Source organism: Pan paniscus, chromosome 9 (assembly GCF_029289425.2).
Source record: "Pan paniscus chromosome 9, NHGRI_mPanPan1-v2.0_pri, whole genome shotgun sequence".
Taxonomy (NCBI): Eukaryota; Metazoa; Chordata; class Mammalia; order Primates; family Hominidae; genus Pan; species Pan paniscus.
In genome coordinates, this window is record NC_073258.2 from 84,135,385 (window position 1) to 84,162,586 (window position 27,202).

General features: G+C 39.8%; 2 protein-coding genes across 9 annotated transcripts in view; both read left to right on the forward strand.

The window, feature by feature from the left end:
- Nucleotides 1-27,202, forward strand: part of ANKRD42 (ankyrin repeat domain 42) — a 69,552-nt gene that overhangs the window by 11,380 nt on the left and 30,970 nt on the right. For 5 of the 8 annotated variants that reach the window (XM_014346942.5, XM_055093783.2, XM_014346943.5 and 2 more), the window contains exons 3-7: nucleotides 953-1,060; nucleotides 5,173-5,292; nucleotides 6,171-6,306; nucleotides 19,587-19,787; nucleotides 22,455-22,580. In XM_014346942.5, the coding sequence (XP_014202428.3) occupies nucleotides 953-1,060; nucleotides 5,173-5,292; nucleotides 6,171-6,306; nucleotides 19,587-19,787; nucleotides 22,455-22,580 (691 nt within the window). Of the gene's footprint in view, nucleotides 1-952; nucleotides 1,061-5,172; nucleotides 5,293-6,170; nucleotides 6,307-7,527; nucleotides 10,077-19,586; nucleotides 19,788-22,454; nucleotides 22,581-27,202 lie in introns of those variants that run through there. The other 3 variants (XM_008975481.4, XM_008975479.4, XM_055093785.2) reach the window with 3 other exon arrangements.
- LOC117974985 (cyclin-dependent kinases regulatory subunit 1-like) lies at nucleotides 4,201-5,165 on the forward strand. The gene has a single exon (XM_034933463.3). The coding sequence runs from the start codon at nucleotides 4,272-4,274 to the stop codon at nucleotides 4,509-4,511; it is 240 nt and encodes a 79-aa protein (XP_034789354.1). The 5' UTR covers nucleotides 4,201-4,271; the 3' UTR covers nucleotides 4,512-5,165.

Here is a 27,202-nt window from a genome sequence, read left to right on the forward strand (position 1 = left end):
TTAAAAATAAAGTTAAATATATACTTATTTTATGTTCTAGCAATCTCACTTCTACATATTCACCCAAGACAAATGTAAAACCAGTACATGAATGTCGACAGTGGCTTTATTCTCTAGTACCTGAACAATGCACATAATAGTCTTTTCATAAATATTGTTGAATAAATGAATGACTTACTATGATTATTATTGAGATTGAGGTTTTTAAATATTTTATTGTCATTAGTCTCTGCTGCAGGAAAATGATATTTACTTGATAAGCCTTTTAAACAAATAATATGATTATGACTTCTATGACAGTGTATCCCAATGATATGATCAATTCTTTTAAAAAGGAAGAGGTGGTAGCATATACAAACTTGAACATACAAAGACAGTAACACCATATGTGGTACAGACCTTTAAGTACTGTATTATATTGAGATTTAGATTAATTTTTAAAAATCTTAAAGATACATTTGACTTCTCTCATTTTTTTTAAATAAACCATTTATTTTTTAGAATCACTAGAATAACAATGTTTGCTCTGATGCAAAAGCTCTGGACCCGTTTAAAGATCTATGTTTGAGATTGAAAACTGGCAGCCTTTGAGTGAATTTGACTCTTAGATCTGTTTTCTTTGGCCTGCACAGTATTGGTCAAACAGAATATTTACAAACATTGGATAAGCATTTCACTCATAGCAACCACTGACTGTAATTGAGTAGTGTCTACACCTTACAGACAAGAAATATGGTCTCCAGTTTGCCACAGTTCCCACTAGTCTCTATTGTTTACCCAGCAGTGAGGCCAAATGTTGGTTGCCATGTCACTGTGCTTGTGCTTTTGTTTTTCTTATACATGGATCTCTCATTCACTACAGTCTGCTATTTTATGATAACAGACCAAATTTAAAAGATAAAAATGTTAAAAACATCCACTTTATCACTTGTTAACATGGTTATTTTCTTAGTGTCTTCATTGGCTGCTCTGGCATGGAGCTGATATCACACACGTAACAACGAGAGGTTGGACAGCATCTCACATAGCTGCAATCAGGGGTCAGGATGCTTGTGTACAGGTAATAATATTACTTTTTTCAGTAAGTTCAATTACTTTAACATAGTTCTGTTGGGCTATTGCTATTATTCTAATTATTTGACTCAATAGATTTAGTTTTATGTTCTAAACAAGAACTTACTGGATTCCACAACTCAGATATTCTGATACCAGCTATCCACTTAAACAAATGGTATGTGACCAGAAATCCTTTTATCTCTGATGTAGTTGGCTGTCTGCGTTGTTTTGAGAGATCTCACAGTCATAACCAGATTATCTCCTTTATAGCTTGCTGCTGTGGTCTGAATGTTTGTGTCCTCCAAAATAAATATGTTGAAATCTTAACCCCAAGGTGATGGTGTTAAGAGGTGAGGCCTTTTGGGAGGTTATTAGGTCATGAGGGGTTTGCCCTCATAAATGGGATTAATGTCCTTTTGCAAGAGACCTCAGAGAGCTAGCTCTCTAGCCTCTTCCACCATATGAGGATGCTGTGAGAAGGCACTATCTATGCAGAATGAGCCCTCACCAGACAGAATCTGCCACCACCTTAATCTTGGACTTTCCAGCCTCCAGAACTATGAGAAATAAATTTTTGTTGTTTATATGCTCCCCAGTTTATGATATTTTGTTATAGTAGTCCAAACAGACTAAGACACTTGGCCATGCCTAAAATTTCGTATTTAATGTATTGCCTGACCAGGGTGACACATTAATATATGGTAGGATCTAGTTTATTAGAGTAATTAATTTATTCAGTGTTTTGAAATAGACTGGAATTTGGAGGAGTACAGAGTCATATAAGCAAACAGCTGGTATTAGTCCATTCTCACACTACTATGAAGAAATACCTGAGACTGGGTAATTTATAAAGAAAAAAGGTTTAGATGACTCACAGTTCCACATGTCTGGGAAGGCCTCAGGAAACTTACAATCATGGTGGAAGGGGAAGCAAACACATCCTTCTTCACAGGATGGCAGGAAGAGAGAAGTGCTGAGCAAAGGGGGAAAGCTTCTTATAAGACCATCAGATCTGGTGAGAACTCACTCACTATCATGAGAATAGCATGGGGTAACCACCCCCATGATTCAATTACCTCCCACTGTGTCCCTCCCATGACACGTGGAGATTATGGGAACTAAAATTCAAATGAGATTTGAGGGGGAACACAGCCAATGTACATCACAGTTCCTGCCAGGAAGAAGCGTGAGATTGTTTGAAGGGACAGGAGCTCTACTCAGTGAGTTACAAAACAATACAAAGCAAAATCTATGATTAAAGTTCTAATGAAAAATATAGATGAGAAGAATTGTGTAATTTAGGAGGAGGTAGAGGGATCATAAATGGAGGAAATAAAACATCAGCTAAGCCCAAAAGAGTGGGTTGATTTTAAAGAGGTAAGTAATGAGGAAGTATTATAGAGGCAGGCAATATGTTAGGAGCAAATAAAAATAATGATTGTCATTCATTGGAGATTTATTGTGTGTTAGTCTCTCATGTATCATTTCATCCAACACAAACAGTTCTATGAGTTCCCTTTTATATAGGTTACAAAACAAATTCAGAGTGTTAAGTACCTTGCCTAAGCAAGTGACAGAGCTAGGATTTGAACCTAGACTTGTCCTATTAATCTCTATGCTATACTTCTGTAAGAAGCTCCTGAATTGGAAAACTGGGCTGTGTTCAGGGGATATACCATTATATTAGTTTTACTGAGTATAGATTATTTGTGGTGTGGACTGTTAAGAACCACGCTTGGATAGACCGGTTTTGTAAAGTGCCTCAGTAATATAATGAAGATTTTGGATTCATTTGTATAGAAAGAGAGTTTTTCCCCCCCTCCTCAACCCTGTGATTACCTGGAAAGAAAAGAGAGGTTTTGTTTTTTGAGACAGGGTCTTGCTCTGTCACCCTGGCTGGAGTGCAGTGCCCTGGTCATGACTCACTGCAGCATCAACCTCCTGGGCCCAAGTGATCCTCCCACCTCAGCCTCCCAAGTAACTGAGACCACCAACATGCATCACCTCGCCTGGCTAATTTTTTTTGTAGAGATGTCTGTGGGGGGGGAGTCTCCCTATGTTGCCTAGGCTGGTCTTGAACTCCTGGGCTCAAGTGGTCCTCCTGCCTTGGCCTCCCAAAATGCTGGGATTACAGGCATGAGCCACGGCATCTGGCTGAGAAAAGAGAGTTTTTATATACGTGTGTGTGTTTGTGTGTGTGTGTGTGTGAATGTTTGTATATATATTTACACGTACACATAAACATCCACATGGACCTTAACCGGGGAATGAGATAATGAAAACAGTATTTCCGGGAATTATTCTAGCAAAGTGTGTCCAGGATTATTAGGATGAAGGAAGAGTTAAGAAGATTAGTTAGAGATTTTTTGCTGTAATCACTAACCAGAGAGGGTAAAAATAGGTGGTGGCAGAGGGAAAGAAAGAAAATGAGCCAAGATATCTTGCAAAGCAAACATTGACAGAGCCTAGTGAAAATTCACATTTTGAGTCAGAATAACAGATAATTATGATGGAATGAATAGGGAAATCTGAAAAGCAAGGAAGATTGGGAAGAAAGATGTTGAGTTCAATTTGGCATACGTTGAGTTTAATGTGTCTGTAGGTCATCCAGGTAGAGAGGGCCCAGGCAGTTGAAAAGGGGGCTGGAGAAAAAGATTACAGGAATGGTAAAGTATAGAAGAGTCTCTAACTCCTGGGCTCGAGTGATCCTTCCACCTCAGCCTCCCAAAGTGCCAGGATTACAGGCATGAGCAACCACTCCTGTCTGGGACTAATAATTCTTTGAAGCCAATTACTCTGGATATGGTATAACCTATATATAGAAACTAGGCCAATTGCAAATTCAGATGGAACCTCTTTAGATGTAGTTAGAAACTTGATTTGGAGCTTAGAACTAGTCACTTTAATAATTAATTCTTTTATTGAGTCCAAAACCCTGTTAACAAAGGATTCTGCTTTTGAATTAGTGAAAGTTTAATTTCAGTTTTATCAGGTTAGAATTAAAGAATTTAACTTAGTGGCAATTTGTGCTCATGAAAGATGTGTCTTATAAATTATATGTACATGCTCAAATCAGAATGTAAAATCAATATTATAAGTGTCTTCTAGGCAATGTTAAAACATTTTCTTGAGGCCAAAGTGGGTGGGAGTGCGTGCTGCTGGGAGTTGCTTGGAGGTTGGCAGCGCGGGGCTGCGGGCTAGCAAACCGAGCGATCATGTCGCACAAACAAATTTACTATTCAGACAAATACGACGACGAGGAGTTTGAGTATCGACATGTCGTGCTGCCCAAGGACATAGCCAAGCTGGTCCGTAAAACCCATTTGATGTCTGAATCTGAATGGAGGAATCTTGGCGTTCAGCAGAGTCAGGGATGGGTCTATTATATGATCCATGAACCAGAACCTCACATTTTGCTGTTCCGGTGCCCACTACCCAAGAAACCAAAGAAATGAAGCTGGCAAGCTGCTTTTCAGCCTCAAGCTTTACACAGCTGTCCTTACTTCTAACATCTTTCTGACAACATTTTATGTTGCCTTCTTGTTTCTCACTTTCATATTTAGAAGATGTTCAATGCACTGTTTCAATGTGCTGGTAACTGCTTTGCTTCTTGGGTAGAGCCACCACCACCATAGCCCAGCCAGATGAGTGCTGTGTGGACCCACAGCCTCAGCTGAATATGACCCCAGAAGCCACGATGTTGTCTGTATCCAGAATACACTTGGTAGATGGAGGAAGCATCTGAGTTTGAGACTGTGGCTGTTACAGGGATCATGTAAACTTGCTGTTTTTGTTTTTTCCTGCCGGGTGTTGTACGTATGACAACTTGAGGATTTATGTTTCAGTGTACTGGAAACTTTCCATTTTATTCAAGAAATCTGTTCATGTTAAAAGCCTTGATTAGAGAGGAAGTTTTTATAATCTAAAAAAAAAAAAAAAACATTTTCTTAGCATTAGCTGAGAATTTCTTATGTTTTGCCTGTAGCACATATGTAAGAACATACATAAGAATTTAGCTATAGATTAATAAATTGCTTGCCTTTGTATAATCTGCATCTGCATTTATGGTTTAACATCTACACTCATGTAAAGTCTTTCCTATTTCTCTATTTTTAGGCTCTTATAATGAATGGAGCAAATCTGACAGCCCAGGATGACCGGGGATGCACTCCTTTACATCTTGCTGCAACTCATGGACATTCTTTCACTTTACAAATAATGCTCCGAAGTGGAGTGGTGAGTGACTCCTGTTAATATGTGCTAATGTATGATAATATAGATGGAATAGCATTTGGTAGTCTAGTTATCTCTTCCTGACTTTTTAGATCTCTTATATGACTTTGGGAAACTAATTTAATTTTTCTCTCTAGCTTTTCTATCTTTAAACATAGAAGCAATAATTCAGACAAGTCTTCTCTTCCCCCCCAAAAACCAATTCAGTATTACAAAGTACTTGAGAGGTTTTGGGTTCTTCATGCCAGTTCAGAGTTTAACTGGTTAGATTACGAAGCTTCAAACGAATCTTAACCAGGTGATTGTAAATCTTTATGAATTTTTGTGTGTCTACCTATGTGTTTGTTTTGAAACTCTTACTTCATATACTGATTTAGAAAGTGATTTATTTCTTCAGAAATTTTGTTTATTGCAATATTTAATTTTATTATGTAGTGGTTGTAATAAATAACGTAGAAGAAGAGAACTAAATATATTGAAGACATTGTGGTAAGAGTTGGTGTTTCTATAGTTTGAGAAAGAGTGAAAACTTATTAAATATTTTTTATTAACTCTGTTTATATTCTCAATGATAGTATTTGATCATTCAATCTATCCCTTTCATTTTATTGGTCAGGAATCTGTGACTGGTAAGATGACTAGTTAAGTTCGTTTTTAAAAACTATTTTATGTGACTCGTTCTTTGAAAAGCCTGTTTTATAAAATTTTATTAGCTCATATATTCAAATTAGTGGTTGCAGTACATTTTTCTATTATATTAAGTGTTTGCCTTCTTGTATTAAGAACAGCCTCCAATTCTTATTTACAGAATTAAGCTGCTAGGCTTAGTGTTTCCCCTACAAAATGGGGAGAAACTAAGTCCTTGTGAATGTTACCTCTAGGATCCCAGTGTGACTGATAAGAGAGAATGGAGACCTGTGCATTATGCAGCTTTTCATGGGCGGCTTGGCTGCTTGCAACTTCTTGTTAAATGGGGTTGTAGCATAGAAGATGTGGACTACAATGGAAACCTTCCAGGTATTTTAAATAAAGCAAATATTTTAGTTTTTCATTGATGTAAACTTTTAAATGTTTGATCTTGTTTAAGAAATTTAAACTGTTGGTTGAGCATGGTGGCTTACATCTGTAATCTCAGCACTTTGAGAGGCTGAGGCAGGAGGATCACTTGAGGCCAGGAGTTTGAGACCAGCCTGGGCAACATAGTGAGACCCACTCTCTACAAAAAAAAAAAAAAGTAAAAGAAAGAAAAAAGCTGGGTATTGTGGTATGTGCCTGTAGTCTAACTTTTTGGGATGCTGAGGATTTGGGAGCCCAGGGATTTGAGGCTACAGTGAGCTGTGATTGCACCACTGCACTTCAGTGAGCCTGGGCAACAAAGTGAGACCCCATCTCTTAAAAAATAAAGACATTGAAACCAATTGTTTTGTTAGTCCCTCACAAAACGAAGTAGTATATATGTTGACATGAATATTTTTTATCTTACATCACACCCATCTTATGTACCTTTCATTTGATTGATTTTTTTCTGGAACCATATCAGCAAAAGAGAAATTGGCAAAATTAAACATAGATTTGCTCTTCCTGCCAGCTCTTTCCTTCATCTGCTATCTAGTGTTTTTATTTTTTAACTTCACCTCTCTCTGCCCCATAGACAACTTATTTATTTTTAAATTTTTTATTTTTTTTTGAGATAGGGTCTTGCTCTGTTGCCCAGGCTGGAGTGCAGTGGTGTGCTCTCAGCTCACTGCAACCTCCACCTTCCAGTTCAAGCGATTCTTATGCCTCAGCGTCCTTCGTAGCTGGGTTTCAGGCACCTGCCACCACGCCTGGCTACTTTTTGTATTTTTAGTAGAGATGGAGTTTCACCATGTTGGCTAGGCTGGTCTCGAACTCCTGGCCTAAGAGATCTGCCTGCCTTGGCTTCCCAAAGTGCTGGGATTGCAGGCAGGAGCCACCACGCCTGGCCCAACTTTTTTATTTTTTAAACACTACTGCATAAATGGAGGATACTAGTTAATTTGGGTTAATTTGCTACTTCAGTTGTCTAACCTACAGTAAAGTGGCCAGTGGAGACTTAGACTCCACCTTCTTTAAAAAGTGGTCTACAAATTCTAAAGGATAGATCACAGTGAGATTGGAGTGAAAATGATACTTAAATGATACCTTAAAGAAACAAACACACAAAGGGGAAGGGCAGAATAATATGAACAGGCCTGATCAAATCACTTTGCTATTTAGAACCTCCTTAGATCCCTGTGGAGCCTCTGATTCCTTGGCTTGGCATGCTGGACTTACATAATTTGGCACCTACCTACCTGCATGGCCTCATCTTTCTATATCTTTACACTACTGTCCAGGATCATTTTGTTTTTTTCTGAAGGTTGTCTTTCAGTGTTCATTTAGTGAAGTCTTTTGGTATGAACTCTTTCAATTTTTGTGTATCTGAAAATTTATTTTGTTCTCATTCTTTTTACTTTGTATTTTGTAAGTTTTTTTTTTTTAAGTAAAATTTAAATTGAAGTCTCAAAAAACAAAAAGCCCCTCTCTCGGCGCTGCCTATGGAGGTGGCAGCCATCTCCTCCTCAGCATCATGGCCACCCTCAGACCCCTTGTGAAGCCCAGGATCATCAAAAAGAGAACTAAGAAGTTCTTCCGGCACCAGACTGACTGATATGTCAAAATTAAGTGTAACTGGCAGAAACCCAGAGGTATTGACAACAGGGTTTGTAGAAGGTTCAAGGACCAATCTTGATGCCCAACATTGGTTGTGGGAGCGACAGAAAAAACAAAGCACATGCTGCCTACTGACTTCTGGAAGTTCCTGGTCCACAACATCAAGGAGCTGGAAGTGCTGCTGATGTGCAACAGATCTTACTGTGCTGAGATGTTTCCTCCAAGAACCGCAAAGCCATCGTGGAAAGAGCTGCCCAGCTGGCCATCGGAGTCACACCAACCCCAATGCCAGGCTGCGCAGTGAAGAAAATGAATAGACAGCTCATGTGCATGTTTTGTGTTTAAATAAAACTGTAAAAACTGCAAAGAAAACCCAAAAAACCAAAACAAAACAACAAAAAATTATTTTGTGTTAGGCTTCCTTTGCTTTTTCAGACTGCTTTCAATTTCCATTTTCACATATGGTATTATTAGTTTTTTTTTTTAGTTTTAGTCTTTCTGATGGATGTATCTCATTGCAGTTTCAAATTTACATTTTTCCTGATGACTAAAGATGTCGAACATCATTTCGTACGTTTAAAGGCTATTTGGTTTTTTTTTGTGTGTGATGTACGAGTTCAAATCTTTTGCCTATTAGCTGTTAGAGTATGTCTTTTTCTTATTGAATCACAGGAGTTCTTTATATATTCTAGATACAAGCCTTTGTCAGTTACGTTTATTACCAATATCTTTTCATGCAAATATCTTTCTAATCTTTCTACTTCATGGCTTGCTCTTTCATTCTTTGGTATTTTTTGATAAATGAGGTTTTAATTATTATTTTTTTTTTGAAATAGAGTCTTGCTCTGTCACACAGGCTGGAGTGCAGTGGTGCAGTCTCAGCTTGCTGCAACCTCTGCCTCCCGGATTCAAGCGATTCTTCTGCCTCAGCCTCCCGAGTAGCTGGGATTACAGGCGTGCACCACCACGCCTGGCTAATTTTTGTATTTTTAGTAGAAACAGAATTTTAGCATGTTGGCCAGGCTGGTCTTGAACTCCTGACCTTGTGATCCACCCACCTCGGCTTCCCAAAGTGCTGGGATTACAGGTGTGAGCCACTGCGCTTGGCCAGAGGTTTTAATTTTAACGTAGTCCATTTTAATAATCTCTTCCTTTGTAGTTAGTCCTTTCTGTACTTTCCCTATTCTGAAGACATTCCTTTATGTTATCTGTTAGAAATTTTATTTATCTTTCATATTTATATTCCCAATCCTCCTAGAACTGACTTTTCCGTGTGTAATACAAGGTAGGGGTCAGTTTTATTTTTGTATTGTCCTTTATCAAATATACTTGATCATTTTTGTTGGTCTTGTCTGGTCATTAAAAAATCCAATTGTTTCTTTAAACATGTATGATTATTTTATTTATAACCAGGTAGAGTATTTATAATAATATAGATGTTAAGAAAGAATGTGGCCTTAGGTCTAGACTGCTTGTGTTCAAATCACTCTCATAAAATTATTTTTTATTGATAAATGTACATATTTTTGGTGTACATGTGATAATTTGATACATTCATTTGTATCAAATTTGATAATGTATAAAGATCAAATCAAGGTAATTGGGGTAGCCATCCCTTAAATATTTCTTTTATACTAGGAACATTTGAATTATTTTTTTTCTAGTTATTTTTAAATACACAATAGATTATGGTTAACTATAATCACCCTACTGATCTGTCAAACACTAGATCTTATTTCTTCTACTCAATTGTATATTTATACCCATTAATCAACTTCTGTTCTTCCTCTCTCCGTGCTACCCTTCTGGCCTTTGGTAATCGCCAATCAGTCTACTCTCTATCTTCATGAGACCAGCGTATTTTAGCTCCCACATATGAATGAAAACATATAATATTTGTCTTTCTGTGCTTCACTTATTTTACTTAACATAATGACCTCCAATTCCATCCATCTTGTGGCAGTGACAGTATTTCATTCATTTTTGTGTGAATTATATTTCGTTGTGAATATACATTACATTTTCTTTATCCATTCATCATTGATGTGCACTTAGGTTGATTCCATATTTTGGCTATTGTGAATAGTGTGTTAATAAACATGAGAGTGCAGTTATCTCTTTGATACATTGTTTTTTTTTCTTGTGGATATATACCCAGTAGTGGAATTAACTTATAGTTTATTTAATATAAATATAGCTACTCTTGTTCTTTTTTTTTGCTTCTAGTTGCATGGAGTATCTTTTAGTCTACGTGTGTTTCTATAGATGAAGTGGGTTTTTTGTAGGCAGCCTATAGTTGGGTCATGTTTCTTTATACTCTGTGCCTTTTAATTGGAGAGTTAAGTCCATCTACATTCAGTGTTGTTATTGGTAGGTGAAGACTTACAGCTGCCATTTTGTTGCTTGTTTTCTGGTTGTTTTGTAACTACTACGTTCCTTTCTTCTTGTCTTTCTTTGTGGTTAAGTGATTTTTCTCTGGTAGTATGTTTTAATTTTTTGCTTTTTATTTTTTAGTAAATATAGGTTTTTGCATTGTAGTTACCATGAGTCTTACATTTTATAGATATAACAGATTATTTTAAAGAGATGACGACTTACCTTAGGTCACAAAGAAAGGAATAGAAACAAGGAAAAAGCAAAATGCCCTACATGTTAACTGTTTCTCCCACATTTGGCCTTTTTGTTGCTTCTATTTACATATTTTTGGGGTTGTTTGTTTTTTTTCAGATGGAGTCTTGCTCTGCTACCCAGGCTGGAGTGCAGTGGTGCGATCTTGGCTCACTGCAACATTCTCCTCCTGGGTTCAAGAGATTCTCCTGCCTTAGCCTCTCAAGTAGCTGGATTACAGGTGCCCACCCCCATGCCCAGCTAATTTTTGTATTTTTCATAGAGATGGGGTTTCACCATGTTGGCCAGGCTGGTCTCAAACTCCTGACCTCAAGTGATCCACCCACCTCGGCCACCCAAAGTGCTGGGATTACAGGCGTAAGCCACTGTGCCTCACCTATTTACATATTTTTGTATTTCCTATCTCTTAACAGGTTGCTATAGCTATTGTTGTTGTTAGATTTGTCTTTTAGTCTTCATACTGGAGTTATCACACACCACAGTTACATTATTGGAGTATTCTAGGGTTGTCCATGTTTTTAATTTCACCAGTGATTTTTATACCTTCAAATGTTTTCCATTTGCACATTAGTGTTTCTTCTTCCTGATTGAAGAAGTCCCTTTACCATTTCTTATAAGATGGTTCTGGTGATCGTAAATTGTCTCGGCTTTTGTTTGTCTGGGAAAGGCTTTCTGTCTTCATTTATTTATTTTTTGGTGTAAGGCATATTTTAAGCATATATCTTTAATATTATCCATCCAGGACCGAAGTAAGTTCTGATGCAAGAAATGAGTGAGTTTCACAGCTTTCTGAGCCACTACTTGACCCAGGAAGCCCAGCTGGCCCCTCCTCTGAGTACCCCCTCTAAAACAGGACACCCCAACTGCTGTTGGGAACTGGGCGGCAGTCATTCTGGCTACTTCCTGCTGGTTAGGGGCGAAGAAGGGGCCCTGCAGTTGTGGTGTCCTCCAGAGGGGATCTCTTTAGGCCAGTCGGAGACCAACAGGTCAATCTGGGGGTCCTCGGTAGAAGCTGTGAGTTGAGCTCATTTGAGGTTCCATTTGTAATACCATTTGTAGCTTGATGGCCTTGATCCTGGAGGAAACAAATTTGACAAGGAGGTTAAAAATGCAAGGCACAAAGGCAAGTAATAGTAGGATGGCTGTCACAGGGCCTAGAAAGGGGAGGAGCCCAGGTATCTATTGGTTAAACATATTCCAGGGTACTGAATGTTCAAGCTCCTTTTTCCTCTCTTAAATGTCTAACAATATCTTGTAATTTTTTGTGAGCTTCAGGCCTTAAGGGATATTGCCTTTGATAAGGAAAAGTGGTAGGGTCTTTTAGCCTGATTTGAATTGGATGGGCATTCTTTGTCATTCCGAATTGTCCTTCTAAGGCCCAGACTTCAGAGTTGATTCCTTCTTCAAGTAGGGGACAACAAATTGGTAATTTGTTCCCTATATTCATGTAGATAATAGCCCCAGCTTTGGCTAATATGTCCCTCCCTAATAAGGGTGTGGGACTTTTGGGCATAACAAGAAAGGCATGTGAAAAGAGCAAAGTCTCCTAATTGCAACCGAGCAGGCGAGAGTAATACCAGGTTACAGGCTGTCCTAAGATTCGTGGGATAGTAACAGACTTTGAGGACAGTCATCCGAGGCAGGAGATTGAAACTGAGAAGGCTGTGCCAGTGTCCAGGAGGAAGTCCACTTCCTGGCCCTCAATGGTCAAACTTACCTGGGGCTCTGTGAGGGTGATGGCATGAGCTGGCACTTGCCCTGGCCACCCTCAGGCCTGTTGCTGAATCATCTGGTTGGGTGCTTCTGGCCCAGAGGGCCTTTGTCCTCTGGGGCAGTGCGCCTTCCAGTGTTTGCCTTGGCATATTGGACATGGGTGAGGAGGCGGTTTGTTTCTGGTTGGACAATCTTTCTTTAAGTATCCTTGCAAACCGCACTGATAACAAGCCCTACTAGGAAATTGGCTTGCTCCTCTTTTGGTTCCCTCTGAGCCACCAGGGTCTACCTGTCTGAGAGCCAAGACTAAGGCTGCAGCCTTTTTCTTATCTTGCTTTTCCCTTTTGGCCTGTTCCTCTTGGTCCCTGTTACAGAACACCGAGGTTGCCAGGTTTAGTAATGCCTCCAGATTTTCTTCTGGGCCTAAGGCAAACTTTTGGAGTTTTCTCCTAATGTCAGCCACTGATTGGGTGATACATTTATCCTTTAGAATAAGTTGGCCTTCCAGGGAATCTGGAGTTAGGGAGGTGTGCTTTCTTAGGGCCTCCCTTAGCTTTTCTAGAAAAGCAGAGGGGTTTTCCTCTTTCTTGCTGTGTAATTGTGGATAACATTGCGTAGTTCATAGGTTTTTCCTAGTCTTCCTCAACCCTTCTAAAATGCAAATTAGCAAATGCCTGTGGCTCTAATCTCCATGATTTGAGTCAGTATCCTAATGAGGGTCTACAGTGGGTACTGCCTGTTGCCCTGTGGGGAATTTTTCCTTTTCCTCCAGGGTCATTCGATCGCTTACCTGGCTGAGATACCATAAATGTCCAAATTGCTGGGCTGCCGCTAAAGCTGCCTCATTTTCAATAGGACTTAAGGTCTGATCAAGGAGCAACATGATGTCCTTCCATGCTAGATCAAAGGACTGCCCTAACCCTTGTAAAACATCTGTATAGTTATAGGGATCATCCGAGAATTTCCCTAAATCTGCCTTTATTTGTTTTAAATCTGAGAGTGAGAAGGGGGCATGCAAGTAAATGGGCCCAAATTCTCCTCCTACTGTTTGTGAGGGACATAGTTTGGGTGCCTGGCTTGCAGAGTTTATGTTCTCTTTCTGGGGTGCCTTTAACACTTCGGTGGGGCTGGTTGAAGGAGAGTCAGTGGGGGAGGAGAGTGGGGCTGAGGGAAGAGGCCCTCAGTACGGAGGTAACTGTGGGCCTCTGTCATTTGGGCAAAGCTTGCAGGCTTGGTACAAGGCAGTATTGTCACGAAGGGCAAAGAAAGCCTGTACATAAGGGACTTCACTCCATTTACCTTCCTGTTTACAGAAAAGACTAGTTGTAGAAGGGTGTTACAATTAATACTTCCCTCAGGGGGCCAAGTTTCTCCATTTTGTAAGGAATACTGTGGCCAGGCAGTGGTACAGAAGAAAATTAGCTGCTGCTTTTTTAAGGTTTCAGGGTCAAATTTGTCCCAGTAATTCAGGATACATCTTAAGGGAGTGTCTGGTTTTCAAGGTGTGGTGCTCATCCGGAATTTTAAACACAGGGATGTCTGCACCTCTGGTTAGTCCTGGGACTCGTCTTCCCTAAAGGCATCCCCTAAGGGTCAGGTCCAGTTGTATTCAAAGCTCATGGCCGCTTTTCCTGAGTTTTCCATCTACCGGATTTAACCATGCTTACCAGCGGGATGGAAACGTCCCTTGCCCCTGCCATGTGCCTGTTGACCACTAAGTGGGGCACAAGGACTGTTGAATTTATTGTGGTTCTTCTGCCAATGCGTCTTACCTATTCCAGGGTGGCAAGGCCTGGGTCGGGGGCACCACTGATGCTTGCATGCTAAGGACCAATTTATGTGGTCCTGGCCATAAAACTGTCCTTCAAGGAGAAATCTCTGAATTAGTGACAGGAGGCGTATAGTAAGTTTAAAGGGGGTGGTGGATGTCCTCTAGGCCAGGGCCAAGAGAACAGCTGCTGTACTTTAGCCTCTGTCCCCACTTGCCATCAAGGGAGTAAGCCCCTCTCTCAAGGCGGTACCAGTATCCTGTGTCCCAACTGACTATATTTTCTTCCCTCCAACACCAGTTATTGAATGGTTGAAACAACAATTCAATGGCTTTAAGACCTGTGCCTATGCACCACAGATTGTACTTGAGAGGCCCCAAGGAAGGGGAAAGTTTATCTGGGGAGCAATGGAGGAAATGCCCTAAGACTTCTACTATCCACATGAAAATTACCTGTCTTTAAATTGTCCTGATGTGGGGGACCATGCGCTATGGTAGGGAACTGGCCCTTCAAAATGGTCATCAAATGGTGACGCTTGCCTAAACCCTGGAGGGCACCATGAACAGGGATCTTCCGGGTGCCACTCCAAGAATTCAAGACTTCTAAATAGGGAGTCTTGATCCTGCCTAGTGGGAATAACCTTGCTTGCAAGATGAGGAAAGAAGTCTAGCCGGCAGACATTAGCATCCAGGAGGCAGGAGTCAGAAGATGTGGCTGTCTCACACTCAGTAACCCATGCAGGGGGAGCCTCTGGTGGGACCATTGTCTCAACCAGGATATCTGGGAGACTAAGACGTCCGCTGAGCACTCCCAGGTGTACTTTGGGACCACCACGGAAAGTGAAAGAGTTGGAACTGGTTCCAGGCCAACTAAAGCTCCCAACCCCGAAGGGTCGGGGGTTGTTAGAGAGCCCTTTTCCAGACAGCCTGACACCTGTGTCTTTAGTCTGGCGGCTGTGCTAATTGCCTTTAAGTGGCTGACAGGTGCCCAGTTTAGCCTCTGAATTCTAAGGAAGGACAGGACAGAATAGCAAGTGAAAGAGGTCCGATTGTATTCACCACGTGACGATCTAGATGCCTTTCCTGGACACTCCTGGCAGGCTCGCCAAAATGTAATGCCTAAGGTTCTTACCTAGCCATGCCAAAGAATTGGTGTGGTGGCTGACCGTGGTGAGTCACGGACTTATAGAAAAAGCTATAGGCTTTATTGAGCAGAGTGAAAGTACAAAGCTTCCACAGCGTGGAAGGGGTCCCGAATGGGTAGCCCTTCTGTCTTCTTTATAGTTGAAGAAGCTTTGCTGGATTCTTGGATGGCAGGGTTTTGTTTTGTCTTGTTTTGTTTCCTCTCAGCACTTTGAAAATGTCTTGTTCCTTCCTAGCCTGTGTGGTTTTTCTTGAGAAGTTTTTTTTGCCAGACAAACTGGGGCACCTTTATATGTTATTCGTTTCTTTATTGTTTCTGCTTTTAAGATCCTTCCTTTGTCTTTGACCTTTGAGAGTTTGATTATTATATGCCTTGGGTGGTCTTACTACGGTTGAATCTGTTTGGTGTTCTGAGACCTTACTATTTCTGGATATTTATATTTATCTCAAGTTTTGGAAAGTTTTCTGTTATTATTTCTTTGGATAAGCTTTCTACCACTTGTTCTTGCTCACTTTCTCTTGAACACCAGTAATTCTTAGATTTGGTCTTTTGAGATAATTTTCTATTTCTTGTAGGTGATTTTCATTTCTTTCCATTTTTTTTTTCTCCTATGACTGGGTATTTTCAAATAGCCTATTTTTGAGCTCACTGATTCTTTCCTCTGCCTGATCCATTCTGTTATTGAGAGCCTCTAATGAATTTGTTAGTTTGGCAAATATGTTTCTCAATTTTAAGATTTCTGTTTGATTTTAAAAATTATTTAAAATATTTTTGTTAAATTTCTGTGATCAATTTCTGAATTGTTCTTCTAGGTTTCTTTGAGATCACTAAGTTTCCTTAAAACTGCTATTTTGAATTCTTTGAGAACTCACATATTGCCATCTTGTTAGAGTCAGTCAGTAGTTTATTGCTTTGTCTGTTTGGGTAGGTTTTGTTTCCCTGTTTGCTATGATTTCTTATGGATGTACATCTATGTCTTTGCATTGAGGGATTAGTTTTTCCAGTCTTCTCTGGCTGGCTTCTTTTGGTTTTTATGGGGTATGTTTGTATAGAGATTCTTTGTAATTTTCTTGTTGATTTTCTTTCTTTTTCCAGGTAGGTCTCTGCCTCCTTTTTGGCCCTAAATGGCACCTTATGCTCAGGTTTGCCTTGACTCTAGTAAATAAGCCATCAGAGTGTAGCCCATTCCAAATTGGGGAGGTCCTAAATGGGATATTTCAGCAGTATGGGAACGCTTGCTAGCAGTTTGTGCCCAGGGGACCTGTGGAAAGAACCTTAGTATGGTGATGCTGAACAGCCACTCTGATTTGGTGTCTCCTTTGGCTTAGTTACAGAGCAGAGTTTCCAGGACTGAGGATGGTAGTCCTACCTCTCCCCTTTGTCTCTGGCTGTCCTTAGGGATATATTTGTCTTCAGGCACTCCCAGTGCTTCCTGTGTCTTGAGACAGGGACAGGTCTTCTGCCAGGGAGCCCAAGATGATAGAGAAGCTGCTTGTTTACTTTGATTTCACTTTTTCCAGTATAAAAACTGTGAGTTGGGAGAAATTTCCATGAACTTTGTGCTGGGCAGAATTGAGGGAGACATGTCTTGGATATGGAAGTCCAATTCTCTTACTGTCTGCTCAGAGTTTTTTCACTTGACTGTGGCCCCAGGACCTGTCTCATCCTCATATTTGAATTCTGGGCTATTGCTAGTGATAATCTCAGTGCTGTATATTTGTTTTTGTTTTCTTTGATAGAGCATGAAACTAGCTTGCTTCTTCAGGGCCATTTTGGAACTAGAAACCCTCTCAAAAATTTTTATTAATTTTGACATACATTTATTGAGCACATACAATGTGTTAGTTATTTGGGGTGCTGGAGATATTACAGCAAATAAAAGACAAAGTCCTGCCTACATGTGGTGCTGAGGGGAGAGACAGGTAATCATCTAAATAAATGAGCAAAATATATATTATATAGGGATATGTGTTTAGATAAATGTAAAGTAGGAAAGGAGAGTAGAGAGTATTAGAGGGCATGAAATTTGAAATAAGTCCTCAAGAAAGCCTTCACTGAGGAAGTGACAATTGGATAAACACCTGAAGGAGTTGAGGAAGCAGATTTTGTGGATATCCTGGAGGAAGAACATTTCAGGCAGAGGTAACAGCAAGTGTAAATCTCCTGAGGGAGGGATGTGCGTGGTGTGTATGAGTAATAGTAAGTCAGTAAGTTCCAACAGAAGTGAGGGGGTGAGTATTAGATGTTATGGTTGGAGAAGTAAGAGGAGCCATTAGAGGGTTTGTTTGTTTTTTCTTTCCTTCTTTCCTGTCTTTCTCATTGTGTTGCCCAGTCTGGACTCAAACTTCTGGGCTCAAGCAAACCTTCTGCCTCAGCCTCTTGAATACCTAGGACTATATGCATGTGCCATCATGCCCAGCTTTATTGGAGTGTTTTGATCACAGGAGTGACATGATCTGACCCATGTTTAAAGGGATCATTTTGGGCTGGGCATGGTGGCCCATGCTTGTAGTCCCAGTAGTTTGGGAGGCCAAGGGCGGGTGCATTGCTTGAGGCCAGGAGTTTGAGACCAGCCTGGCCAACATGGTGAAACCCGTCTCTACTAAAAATACAAAAAATTGCTGGGCGTAGTGGCACACACCTGTAATCCCAGCTACTTGGGAGGCTGAGGCACCAGAATCGCTTGAACCCGGGAGGTGGAGGTTTCAGTGAGCCAAGATTGCGCCACTGCACTCCAGCCTGTGCAACAGAGCAAGACCCTGTCTCAAAACAAAAATAAAAGGATCATTTTGCGGTTGTGTTTATAATAGACTGCAGTTGAGGGTGCGGTAGTGGCATGCGTAAGAAATAGGGAGAGTAGTTGGGAACCTGATGCAATAATTCAGGCTACTATTTCGGTTGGCCAGTATACAGGCAGCAAAGGTAGTGAGAAGTAATCAGGTTCTGTATATATTTTGAAGGAGCCAGTAAAATTTGTTGATGGATTAGATGTGGGGAGTAATGGAAAGGGGAGTCAAGGATGGCTCCAAGGCTTATGGGCCTGAACAATGTGGAGAGAACTTCCATTAACCGAGACGGGGAGATAATATAAGGTAAATGTGTGTGAGGAGGCTAAGGAGCTCAACTTTTGACATATGTTAGAAATGCTTATAAGACTTTTAAGTGTAAATGATGAGTAAGCAGTTAGAGGAATCTGAAGTTTCAGGGGGGCAGGGCCTAGTGTGAGGGGCAGCTGAGGGAGGATAGATTGATATGTGCCAGCAACTTGTCTTATCTGGACTTCTTTTCTGGTACTTCTTGTTTCACCTGAATTATACTGGCCACTTGGACATTACCCTGCCTCTCCATAATCAAGATATGTGAATTGGGCTTATTTCCCAAGCGGTCATTTCTTAAGTGTAAAGACTGTCTTGGTCTTTGTAATCATTGCCTCAAAGCTTGTAACAACTCCAGATTCATTCCTTTTTTTTTTTTTTCCATGAAGTTTTAGGTTATGGCTGTCCCTGAGTCTCATCCAATATACTTTCTTTCAGGGATTCCTTAAAATTTCTTGTCTGTTCATGGCATTCTTGTTTTTTTCTTTAGTTTTTTATAGCTTTAAAAAATACCTTTTCTGTTATTTCCTGAAAGGCTATAAATGTTGAAGTCAGTGTATATACCTAGTCTGCATTTCAATCCATTCTTCTTGTTTATAATAAAAAGAATAAATTATTATAGAAAAGTGACAAATGCATAGTGATAAAATATTATAATATTCTTATTTGCAGAGTGACTATTGGTTTATTTCTTCCACTTCTTCCCAAAATATTAAATTTTACTTATTTATTTTACTTACATAATAAGCATTTTATCCTGTAATTATAAACTGCATAATTGGGATTTCACTTTCTAAGATAACTTTCTGGGCCTGCTCTTCGGTGACCCTCATCTGGTCTTTATAGACTCATGGTAAGTGTAACTATTCAACCATTTACTCACTGCTTTGAAGTGACTAGAAGGCTGACTGTGTAAAGAAATGCAAGCTGGGAAAAAGGTCTCTTCTCCGTGTTCCTGTCATTTGGGGCAGGGATAGTCATCTCCCTATGAGGAATAGAGCTAATGTGTTATTTCTTTTTTGAAGTTATTTTAGTTTCAATTTAAAAAATAAATTCTGCCAGGCATGGTAGCTCCTGCCTGTACTCCCAGCTACTTGGGAGGATGAGGTGGGGGGAATCACTTCAGCCCAGGAGTTGGAGGCTATAATGAGCTATGATTGTGCCACTGCACTCCAGCCTGGGTTACAGAGCAAGATCTTGTCTCTAAATACATACATACATACATAAAAATTTTAAAAAATAAAAATTAAATTAATTTTTTTTTCCTTTCCTCTAGTTCACTTAGCAGCCATGGAAGGCCACCTTCACTGTTTCAAATTCCTAGTCAGTAGAATGAGCAGTGCGACGCAAGTTTTAAAAGCTTTCAATGATAATGGAGAAAATGTATTGGATTTGGCCCAGAGGTTCTTCAAGCAGAACATTTTACAGTTTATCCAGGGGGCTGAGTATGAAGGAAAAGACCTAGAGGATCAGGAAAGTAAGTAATTAAGTTATATGTTCTAGCATATAATGTGATGATGATGATGATAATATAATGAGTAGAATCAATGAAATAGGAAAAGATATAAGGCAAATGTTATATACGTTATATGTAAAAATATAAACATGTTTAATATATAACATATTAAAATTTATTACATATCGTTGTCTATACATTCATCTAGATTCTTTACTATGAAATATTTTAGACAAAAATGTGTAGAGGTTGGTTGCAGTGGCACATGCCGGTAATCCCAGAACTTCGGGAGTCTGAGGTGAGTGGATTGCTTGAGCCCAGAAGTTTGAGACCAACTTGGGAAATATAGTAAAACCCTATCTCTACAAAAAATACAGAAATTAGCTGTATGTGGAGGCATGCCTGTAATCCCAGCTACTTGGGAGGCCGAGGTGGGAGGATGGATTGAGCCCAGGAAGTCAAGGCTACAGTGAACCGTGATTGTACCTCTGCACTCCAGCCTGGGTGACAAAATGAGACCCTGTCTCAAAAAAAAAAAAAAAAAAGATTAACATAATGAGCAGTGAATCACTAAATTTAAGAATAAAATATAGAGGCCAGATGCGGTGGCTCACGCCTATAATCCCAGCTACTCGGGAGGTTCAGGCAGGAGAATCACCTGAACCTGGGAGGTGGAGGTTGTGGTAAGCTGAGATCATGCAATTGCACTCCATCCTGGGCAGCAAGAGTGAAACTCCATCCTGGAAAAAAAAAAAAAAAAAAAAAAGGAATAAAATATAGAGTTGAAGCCCTTTGGCGCTCTCTCCCTAATACCATTACCTTTTCTTCCTCCTCAAGGGTAAACTATTATTTTAGATTTTTCATTCCATTCTGTGGTTTTATATTTTAGTTATATATATGAGTTGGGGTCTCACTATGTTTCCCAGGCTGGTCTCAAACTCCTGGCCTCAAGTGATCCTCCTGTCCCAGCCTCCCCGCAAAGCACTGGGATTACAGGCATGGGCCACTGCATCCAGCCTGTATTGTTCTTTATGTGCATTATTTGTCATTGTTGTATTGTTATTTTTATTTGTTTCTCCTTCAAATATTTTCCATCTGTTCAATCTGCAGATGTGGAACTTGCAGGTATGGAGGGCCAGCTGTACATCTGTACACATACATATGTACACATACACACACACACACACACACGCACACAACTGGAAGTGTCTAACCTGATCCCTAGCATATAGGTGATGCTTAATAAAATGTCTTTAATGATAGTAACTACATAAACTGAGTCCTTACTAAAAATGCCAGACATGATAGTAAGCACTTGTAAGGATTGCATTGTTTTGTCTTTTTTTAAAATAAGATCTTCTTGATACTTGGTTACCAAAGAATTCATAATTTAACCCTCTCAATGCATCTGAAATGTAGCTATTCTCATTTTTACATATGGAAAGAAACAACCTATAATAGCCAAAGAATATTTTTAAAATAACAAAGTTGGAAGGACTTACACGACTTGATTTTAAGACTTTTACTATAATGCTATGGTAATCAAGGCAGTGTGTAGTAATGGCAAACAGACATACAGATCAGTAAGACAGAATACAATAAAGACCAGCAAGAGTAGGGCATGATGGTGCATCCCTGTAATCCTAGCTACCCGGGAGGCTGAGGTGGGAGGATTGCTTGAGCCCAGGAGTTCAAAGTTACAGTGAGCTGTGACCACACCTCAGTGACAAAGTGCGACCCTGCCTCTAAACAAAACAAAACAAAACAGTATGACAACTATTTACATAGCATTTCTATTGTATTAGGTATTGTGAGTAACCTAGAGATTATTTAAAGTATATGGGAGGGAGGATGTGCATAGGTTTATATGCAAATATTATACCATTTTATATAAGGGACTTGGGCATCCACAGATTTTGGTATCTTTGGGGGTCCTGGAACCCTTAGGATTCCAAGGGATGACTCTATATGTGTGTGCACATACAGACTTCTTATTTGCTTCTAGTCTATTTTGCTGTTTTCACTATCTTATAAGCAGAGAAGGAGAGGTCTGTGCAACTGCAGGCCATGAGAACAAGTGTGTCTTTATTTATTTATTTTTTTTGAGATGGAATCTCACTCTCGGCTCACTGCAACCTCCACCTCCCAGGTTCAAGTGATTCTCCTGCCTCAGCCTCCTGAGTAGCTGTGATTACAGGCGTGAGCCACCACACCCGGCTAAGTTTTGTATTTTTAGTAGAGACAGGGTTTCACCATGTTGGCCAGGCTGGTCTTGAACTCGTGACCTCAAATGATTCACCCACCTCAGCCTCCCAAAGTGCTGGGATTACAGGCATGAGCCACCACGCCCGGCTTCTAAGTGTGTCTTTATACAAAGGGTTTTAAAGGGTTTTAAATGACCATCCCCTGTGTTTTGTGGTGGTATGAGAGAGAAAGAGAATATGGCTAAAAACTGTCCTGGTACAATACTTCTGGCATGTTTGAAGTCCTGAGGGGAAAAGGAGTAGAATGATTAGTAATAATCTCATTTTATAATTCTCTTTTTACTGGTAGTCATCAACTGAACTCATCCGATTACAACAGCCTTATATTTGAGAAAATATTGAAACCTGAAATATATGACAGCTTAAGACAGGGAAAAGAATAAACTCTTATGTTTATTGAAATGCTGAATTTTTTTATTCATAGCTTTAGCATTTCCAGGTCATGTGGCTGCCTTTAAGGGTGATTTGGGGATGCTTAAGAAATTAGTAGAAGATGGAGTAATCAATATTAATGAGCGTGCTGATAATGGATCAACTCCTATGCATAAAGGTGAGTTATGATTCCTCCTTTCAGTTCGGATACAATAGCTGTTGAGTTATTCATCTTTTAAAGTAATTATTAATCAGAAACACATGAAACATGAAACTTTTTTCTGATACCGTAGCAGATATCAGTCTATCTTGTATGGTATATAGAATGCCTAATTTTCAATTCAAGTGTAATGTTTCTTTTATGATGCCAGATATTCATGCATTATCTTATTCAAGGGTAATTCCAATAAAATTTCTATAGTGACATTGTCATGTTAGTTAAGATGTGAAATGTACTGCTAGAGAAGTTTCTTAGGATAACATTTTTAAAATGACCTATTAATTCATACTAAAATAGAAATCATCCCTCTCTCTTTTTTTTTTAGACCGGGTCTGGTTCTGTCACCCAGGTTGGAGTGCAGGTGGAGACCTCCTGGGCTCAAGTCATCCTCCCAAGCTCAGCCTCCCGAGTAGCTGGGATTATAGGCATGTGCCACCACACCCGGCTAATTTTTTGTCTTTTTAATAGAGATGGGGTTTCACCATGTTGGCCAGGCTGATCTTTAACTCCTGGCCTCAAATGATCCACTCGCCTTGGCCTCCTAAAGTGCAGGATTACAGGCATGAGCCACCATGCCTGGCCTGATGGCAGGTGATTCTTACTAAACTCTTAGATTAAAATGATAGTAGGCTTATTAATATAATCATGTGTTTGAATTGGACTTTATTTCACAAATACTTCTGGCAGTCCTCAGATCATATATTATGTTCCCATTGGTTAGGTTTTTAGCTTACTTTGTTTAATCCATAATGTATCTCAAAGTACAGAATCTAAGTGCTATGTGTACCAATGGTTTTATAAGCAAGGGAAATGAGAAGAGATGGGATGCAAAGGATGTTTTCTCCTACACAGAGAGAGGTCCACAGATTGGTGAGCTCTGTGCCCTAGATTTGGAGTATCTCACTCCATCCATTTCTGCTGGCCATCCAGGAGTTAAACTCTCTACTGTGAGATATGTGAATGGGGAGGAGGCTGAACATGTACCTAAAGTTTTTTTGTTTTTTTTTTTTTAATGTGGTTTCTTGGAGCAAAGCCGCTGTATGAGTTTACTAGGGCTGATATAACAAAATGCTGCAGACTGGATGGCTTAAGCAACATAAATTTATTTTCTCAGAGTTCTGGAGGCTAGAAGTCTGAGATGAAGGTGACAGCAGGTTTGGTTTTTTTTTGAGGCTTCTCTCTTTGGCTTATAGATGACCTGCTGCCTTCTTGCTATACCCTCACATAGTCTTTCCTCTGTGCATGACCATATTTGTGTCCTGATGTCCTCCTCTTGTAAGTAAATTAGTCAAATTGGATTAGGGCCCACCCATATCACCTTATTTTTCTTTAGTTACCACTTTAAAGGCCCTATCTCCAAATACAGTTGGATTCTGAGGTACTGGAGGTTAGGACTTCAACATATGAATTTTGAGGGGAACACAATTCCTCCTATAACACATCCATTTTATAGCCCCCATTTCATATCCTACATATGTTTTTTATTGCTAATGCACGTGTGTGGGGGTGTCATTTAGACACAGTAGCAAAAGATAGGCTCACTCATGGTGCTCATAGTACATCTTTGTGGGGACAGTAAATTAAGTTTCATTGATGGCTAGTTTTCAGCCTGTCCTAGTCATTTCTTCACCACTTGAACTGAGAGAGAAATGAGGGATCTGGAAGCAGGTTCTAAAGAGACTGTTCTACAACAACAAGGTGTTTTTAATATAGATGTTGGAAGTTGGGAAGGTGAAAGTGATGAGGAGCCAAAAGAGTTTGCTCTTCACCCTCTTTTCGTGAGTCCATCCATCAAGGACTCCTAGGGCTAGGAGTGGATCAGATGGTGTGGTGGAGGGGGATTATAAGTCGCAACAGCTGGAAAAGAGCATTGTTGGGGGACATTTACCTTTTCTTTTTTTCTTTTTAGTTTTTGTGGGTACATAGGTGTATATGTTTATGGGGTATGTGAGATGTTTTGATACAGACATGGAATGTGAAATATTCACATCATGGAGAATGGGGTATCCATCCCCTCAAGCATTTATCCTTTGTGTTATAAACAATCCAGTTACCTTCTTTTAGTTATTTAAAAATGTACAATTAAGTTATTATTGACTATAGTCACCCTGTTGTGCTATCAGATAGTCTCACTCTGTTGCCCAGGCTTGAATGCAATGGGGCGATCACGACTCACTGCAGCCTTGACCTCCTGGGCTCAGGGGATCCTCTCACTTCAGCCTCCTGAGTAGCTGGGACTACAGGCACATGCTACTATGCCTGGCTAATTTTTTGTATTGTTTGTAGAGACAGAGTTTTGCCATGTTGCCCAGGCTGGCCTCGAACTCCTGACTCAAGTGATCCATCCGCCTTGGTCTTCCAAAGTGCTAGGTTTACAGGCATGAGCCACTGCATCCAGTCCCATGCTTTTTATTTTTTGGTACCCTTTAACCATCCCTACCTCCCTCTGACTCCCCTACTACCTTTCCCAACCTCTGGTAACCATCGTTCTACTCTTTGTGTCCGTGAGATCAATTGTTTTGATTTTTAGATCCCACAAATAGGTGAGAACATGCAAAGTTTGTCTTTGTGTGCCTGGCTTATTTCACCTAACATGATGATCTCCAGTTCTATCCATGTTGTTGCAAATGACAAGATCTTATTCTTTTTTTTTTTTTTGAGACGGAGTCTCACTCGGTCGCCCAGGCTGGAGTGCAGTGGCGCGATCTCTGCTCACCGCAACCTATTTCTCCTGGGTTCAAGCGATTCTCCTGCCTCACCCTCCCGAGTAGCTGGGACTACAGGTGTGTGCCACCATGCCCGGCTAATTTTTTGTATTTTTAGTGGAGACGGGGTTTCACTGTGTTAGCCAGGATGGTCTCGTTTTCCTGACCTCGTGATCCGCCCACCTCGGCCTCCCAAAGTGCTGGTATTACAGGTGTGAAACACTGCGCCCAGCTGATCTTATTCTTTTTTATGGCGGATTAGTACTGCATTGTGTATATGTACCACATTTTCTTTACCATTTATCTGTTGGTGGACACTTAGATTGCTTCCACATCTTAGCTATTGTGAACAATGCTGCAGCAAACATAGGAGTGAAGATGTCTCTTTGATATACCCATTTCCTTTCTTTTGGGCATATACCCAGCAGTGGGATAGCTGGATTGTGTGGTAGCTCTATTTTTAGTTTTTTGAGGAACCTCCAAACTGTTCTTCATAGTGGTTGTACAAATTTACATTCTCACCAACAGTGTACGAGGGCTCCCTTTTCTCCACATCCTCACCAGCATTCGTTATTGCCTGTCTTTTGGATGTAAGTCATTTTAACTGGGGGGAGATGATATCTTATTTGTACTTTTGATTTGCATTTATTTGACTATCCATGATGTTGAGTACCTTTTCATATATCTGTTTGCCATTTGTATGTCTTCTTTTGAGAAATGTCTGTTCAGATCTTTTGCCCATTTAAAAATCAGATTATTAGTTTTTCCTATAGAGTTGTTTGAGTTTCTTATGTATTTTGGTTATTAATCCTTTGTCAGGTGGGTAGTTTGCAAATATTTTCTCTCATTCTGTGGGTTGTCTCTTCACTTTGTTTCCTTTGCTGTGCAGAAGCTTTTTAACTTGATGTGATCCCATTTGTCCATGTTTGCTTTGGTTGCCTGTGCTTGTAGGGTATTGCTCAAAACATTTTTGCCCAGACCAATGTTCTGGAGAGTTTCCCCAATGTTTTCTTTTGGTAGTTTCATAGTTTGAGGTCCTAGATTTAAGTCTTTATTCCATTTTGACTCGATTTTTGTATATGGTGAGAGATAGGGGTCTAGTTTTTTTCTTGTGCATATGGATATCCAGTTTTTTCCAGCACCATTTATTGAAGAGACTGTCTTTTACCTAGTGTATGTTCTTGTATGTTCTTAGCATCTTTGTCAAAAATGAGTTCACTGTAGGTGTGTAGATTTGTTTCTGGTCTATTAGTCAGGCATGATGGTGTGTGCCTGTAATCCCAGCTATTGGTCTATGTGTCTTGTTTTTATGCCAGTATCATGCTGTTTGGTTACTATAGCCCTATAGTATAATTTGAAATCAGGTAATGTGATTCCTTCAGTTTTGTTCTTTTTGCTTAAGATAGCTTTGGCTATTCTGGGTCTTTTGTGGTTCCACATAAATTTTAGCTTTTTTTTTTTTTTTTCTATTTCCGTGCAGAATGTCATTGGTATTTAGATAGGGATTGCAATGAATCTGTAGATTGTTTTGAGTAGTATGGACATTTTAACAATATTGATTCTTCCAATCTATGAACATGGAATATCTTTCCATTTTTTGATGTCCTCTTCAGTTTCTTTCATCAGTGTTTTATAGTTTTCCCTATATAAATCCTTTACTTCTTTGGTTAATTCCTAGGTATTTAATTTTATTTGTGGCTATTATAAATGGGATTACTATTTTGATTTCCTTTTTGGATTGTTCACTGTTGGCATATAGAAATGCTACTGATTTTTGTAAGTTGATTTTGTGTTCTGCAACTTTACTGAATTTGCTTATCAATTCTAATAGGTTTTTTGTGTGGGGTCTTTAGGTTTTTCCAAATATAAGATTAT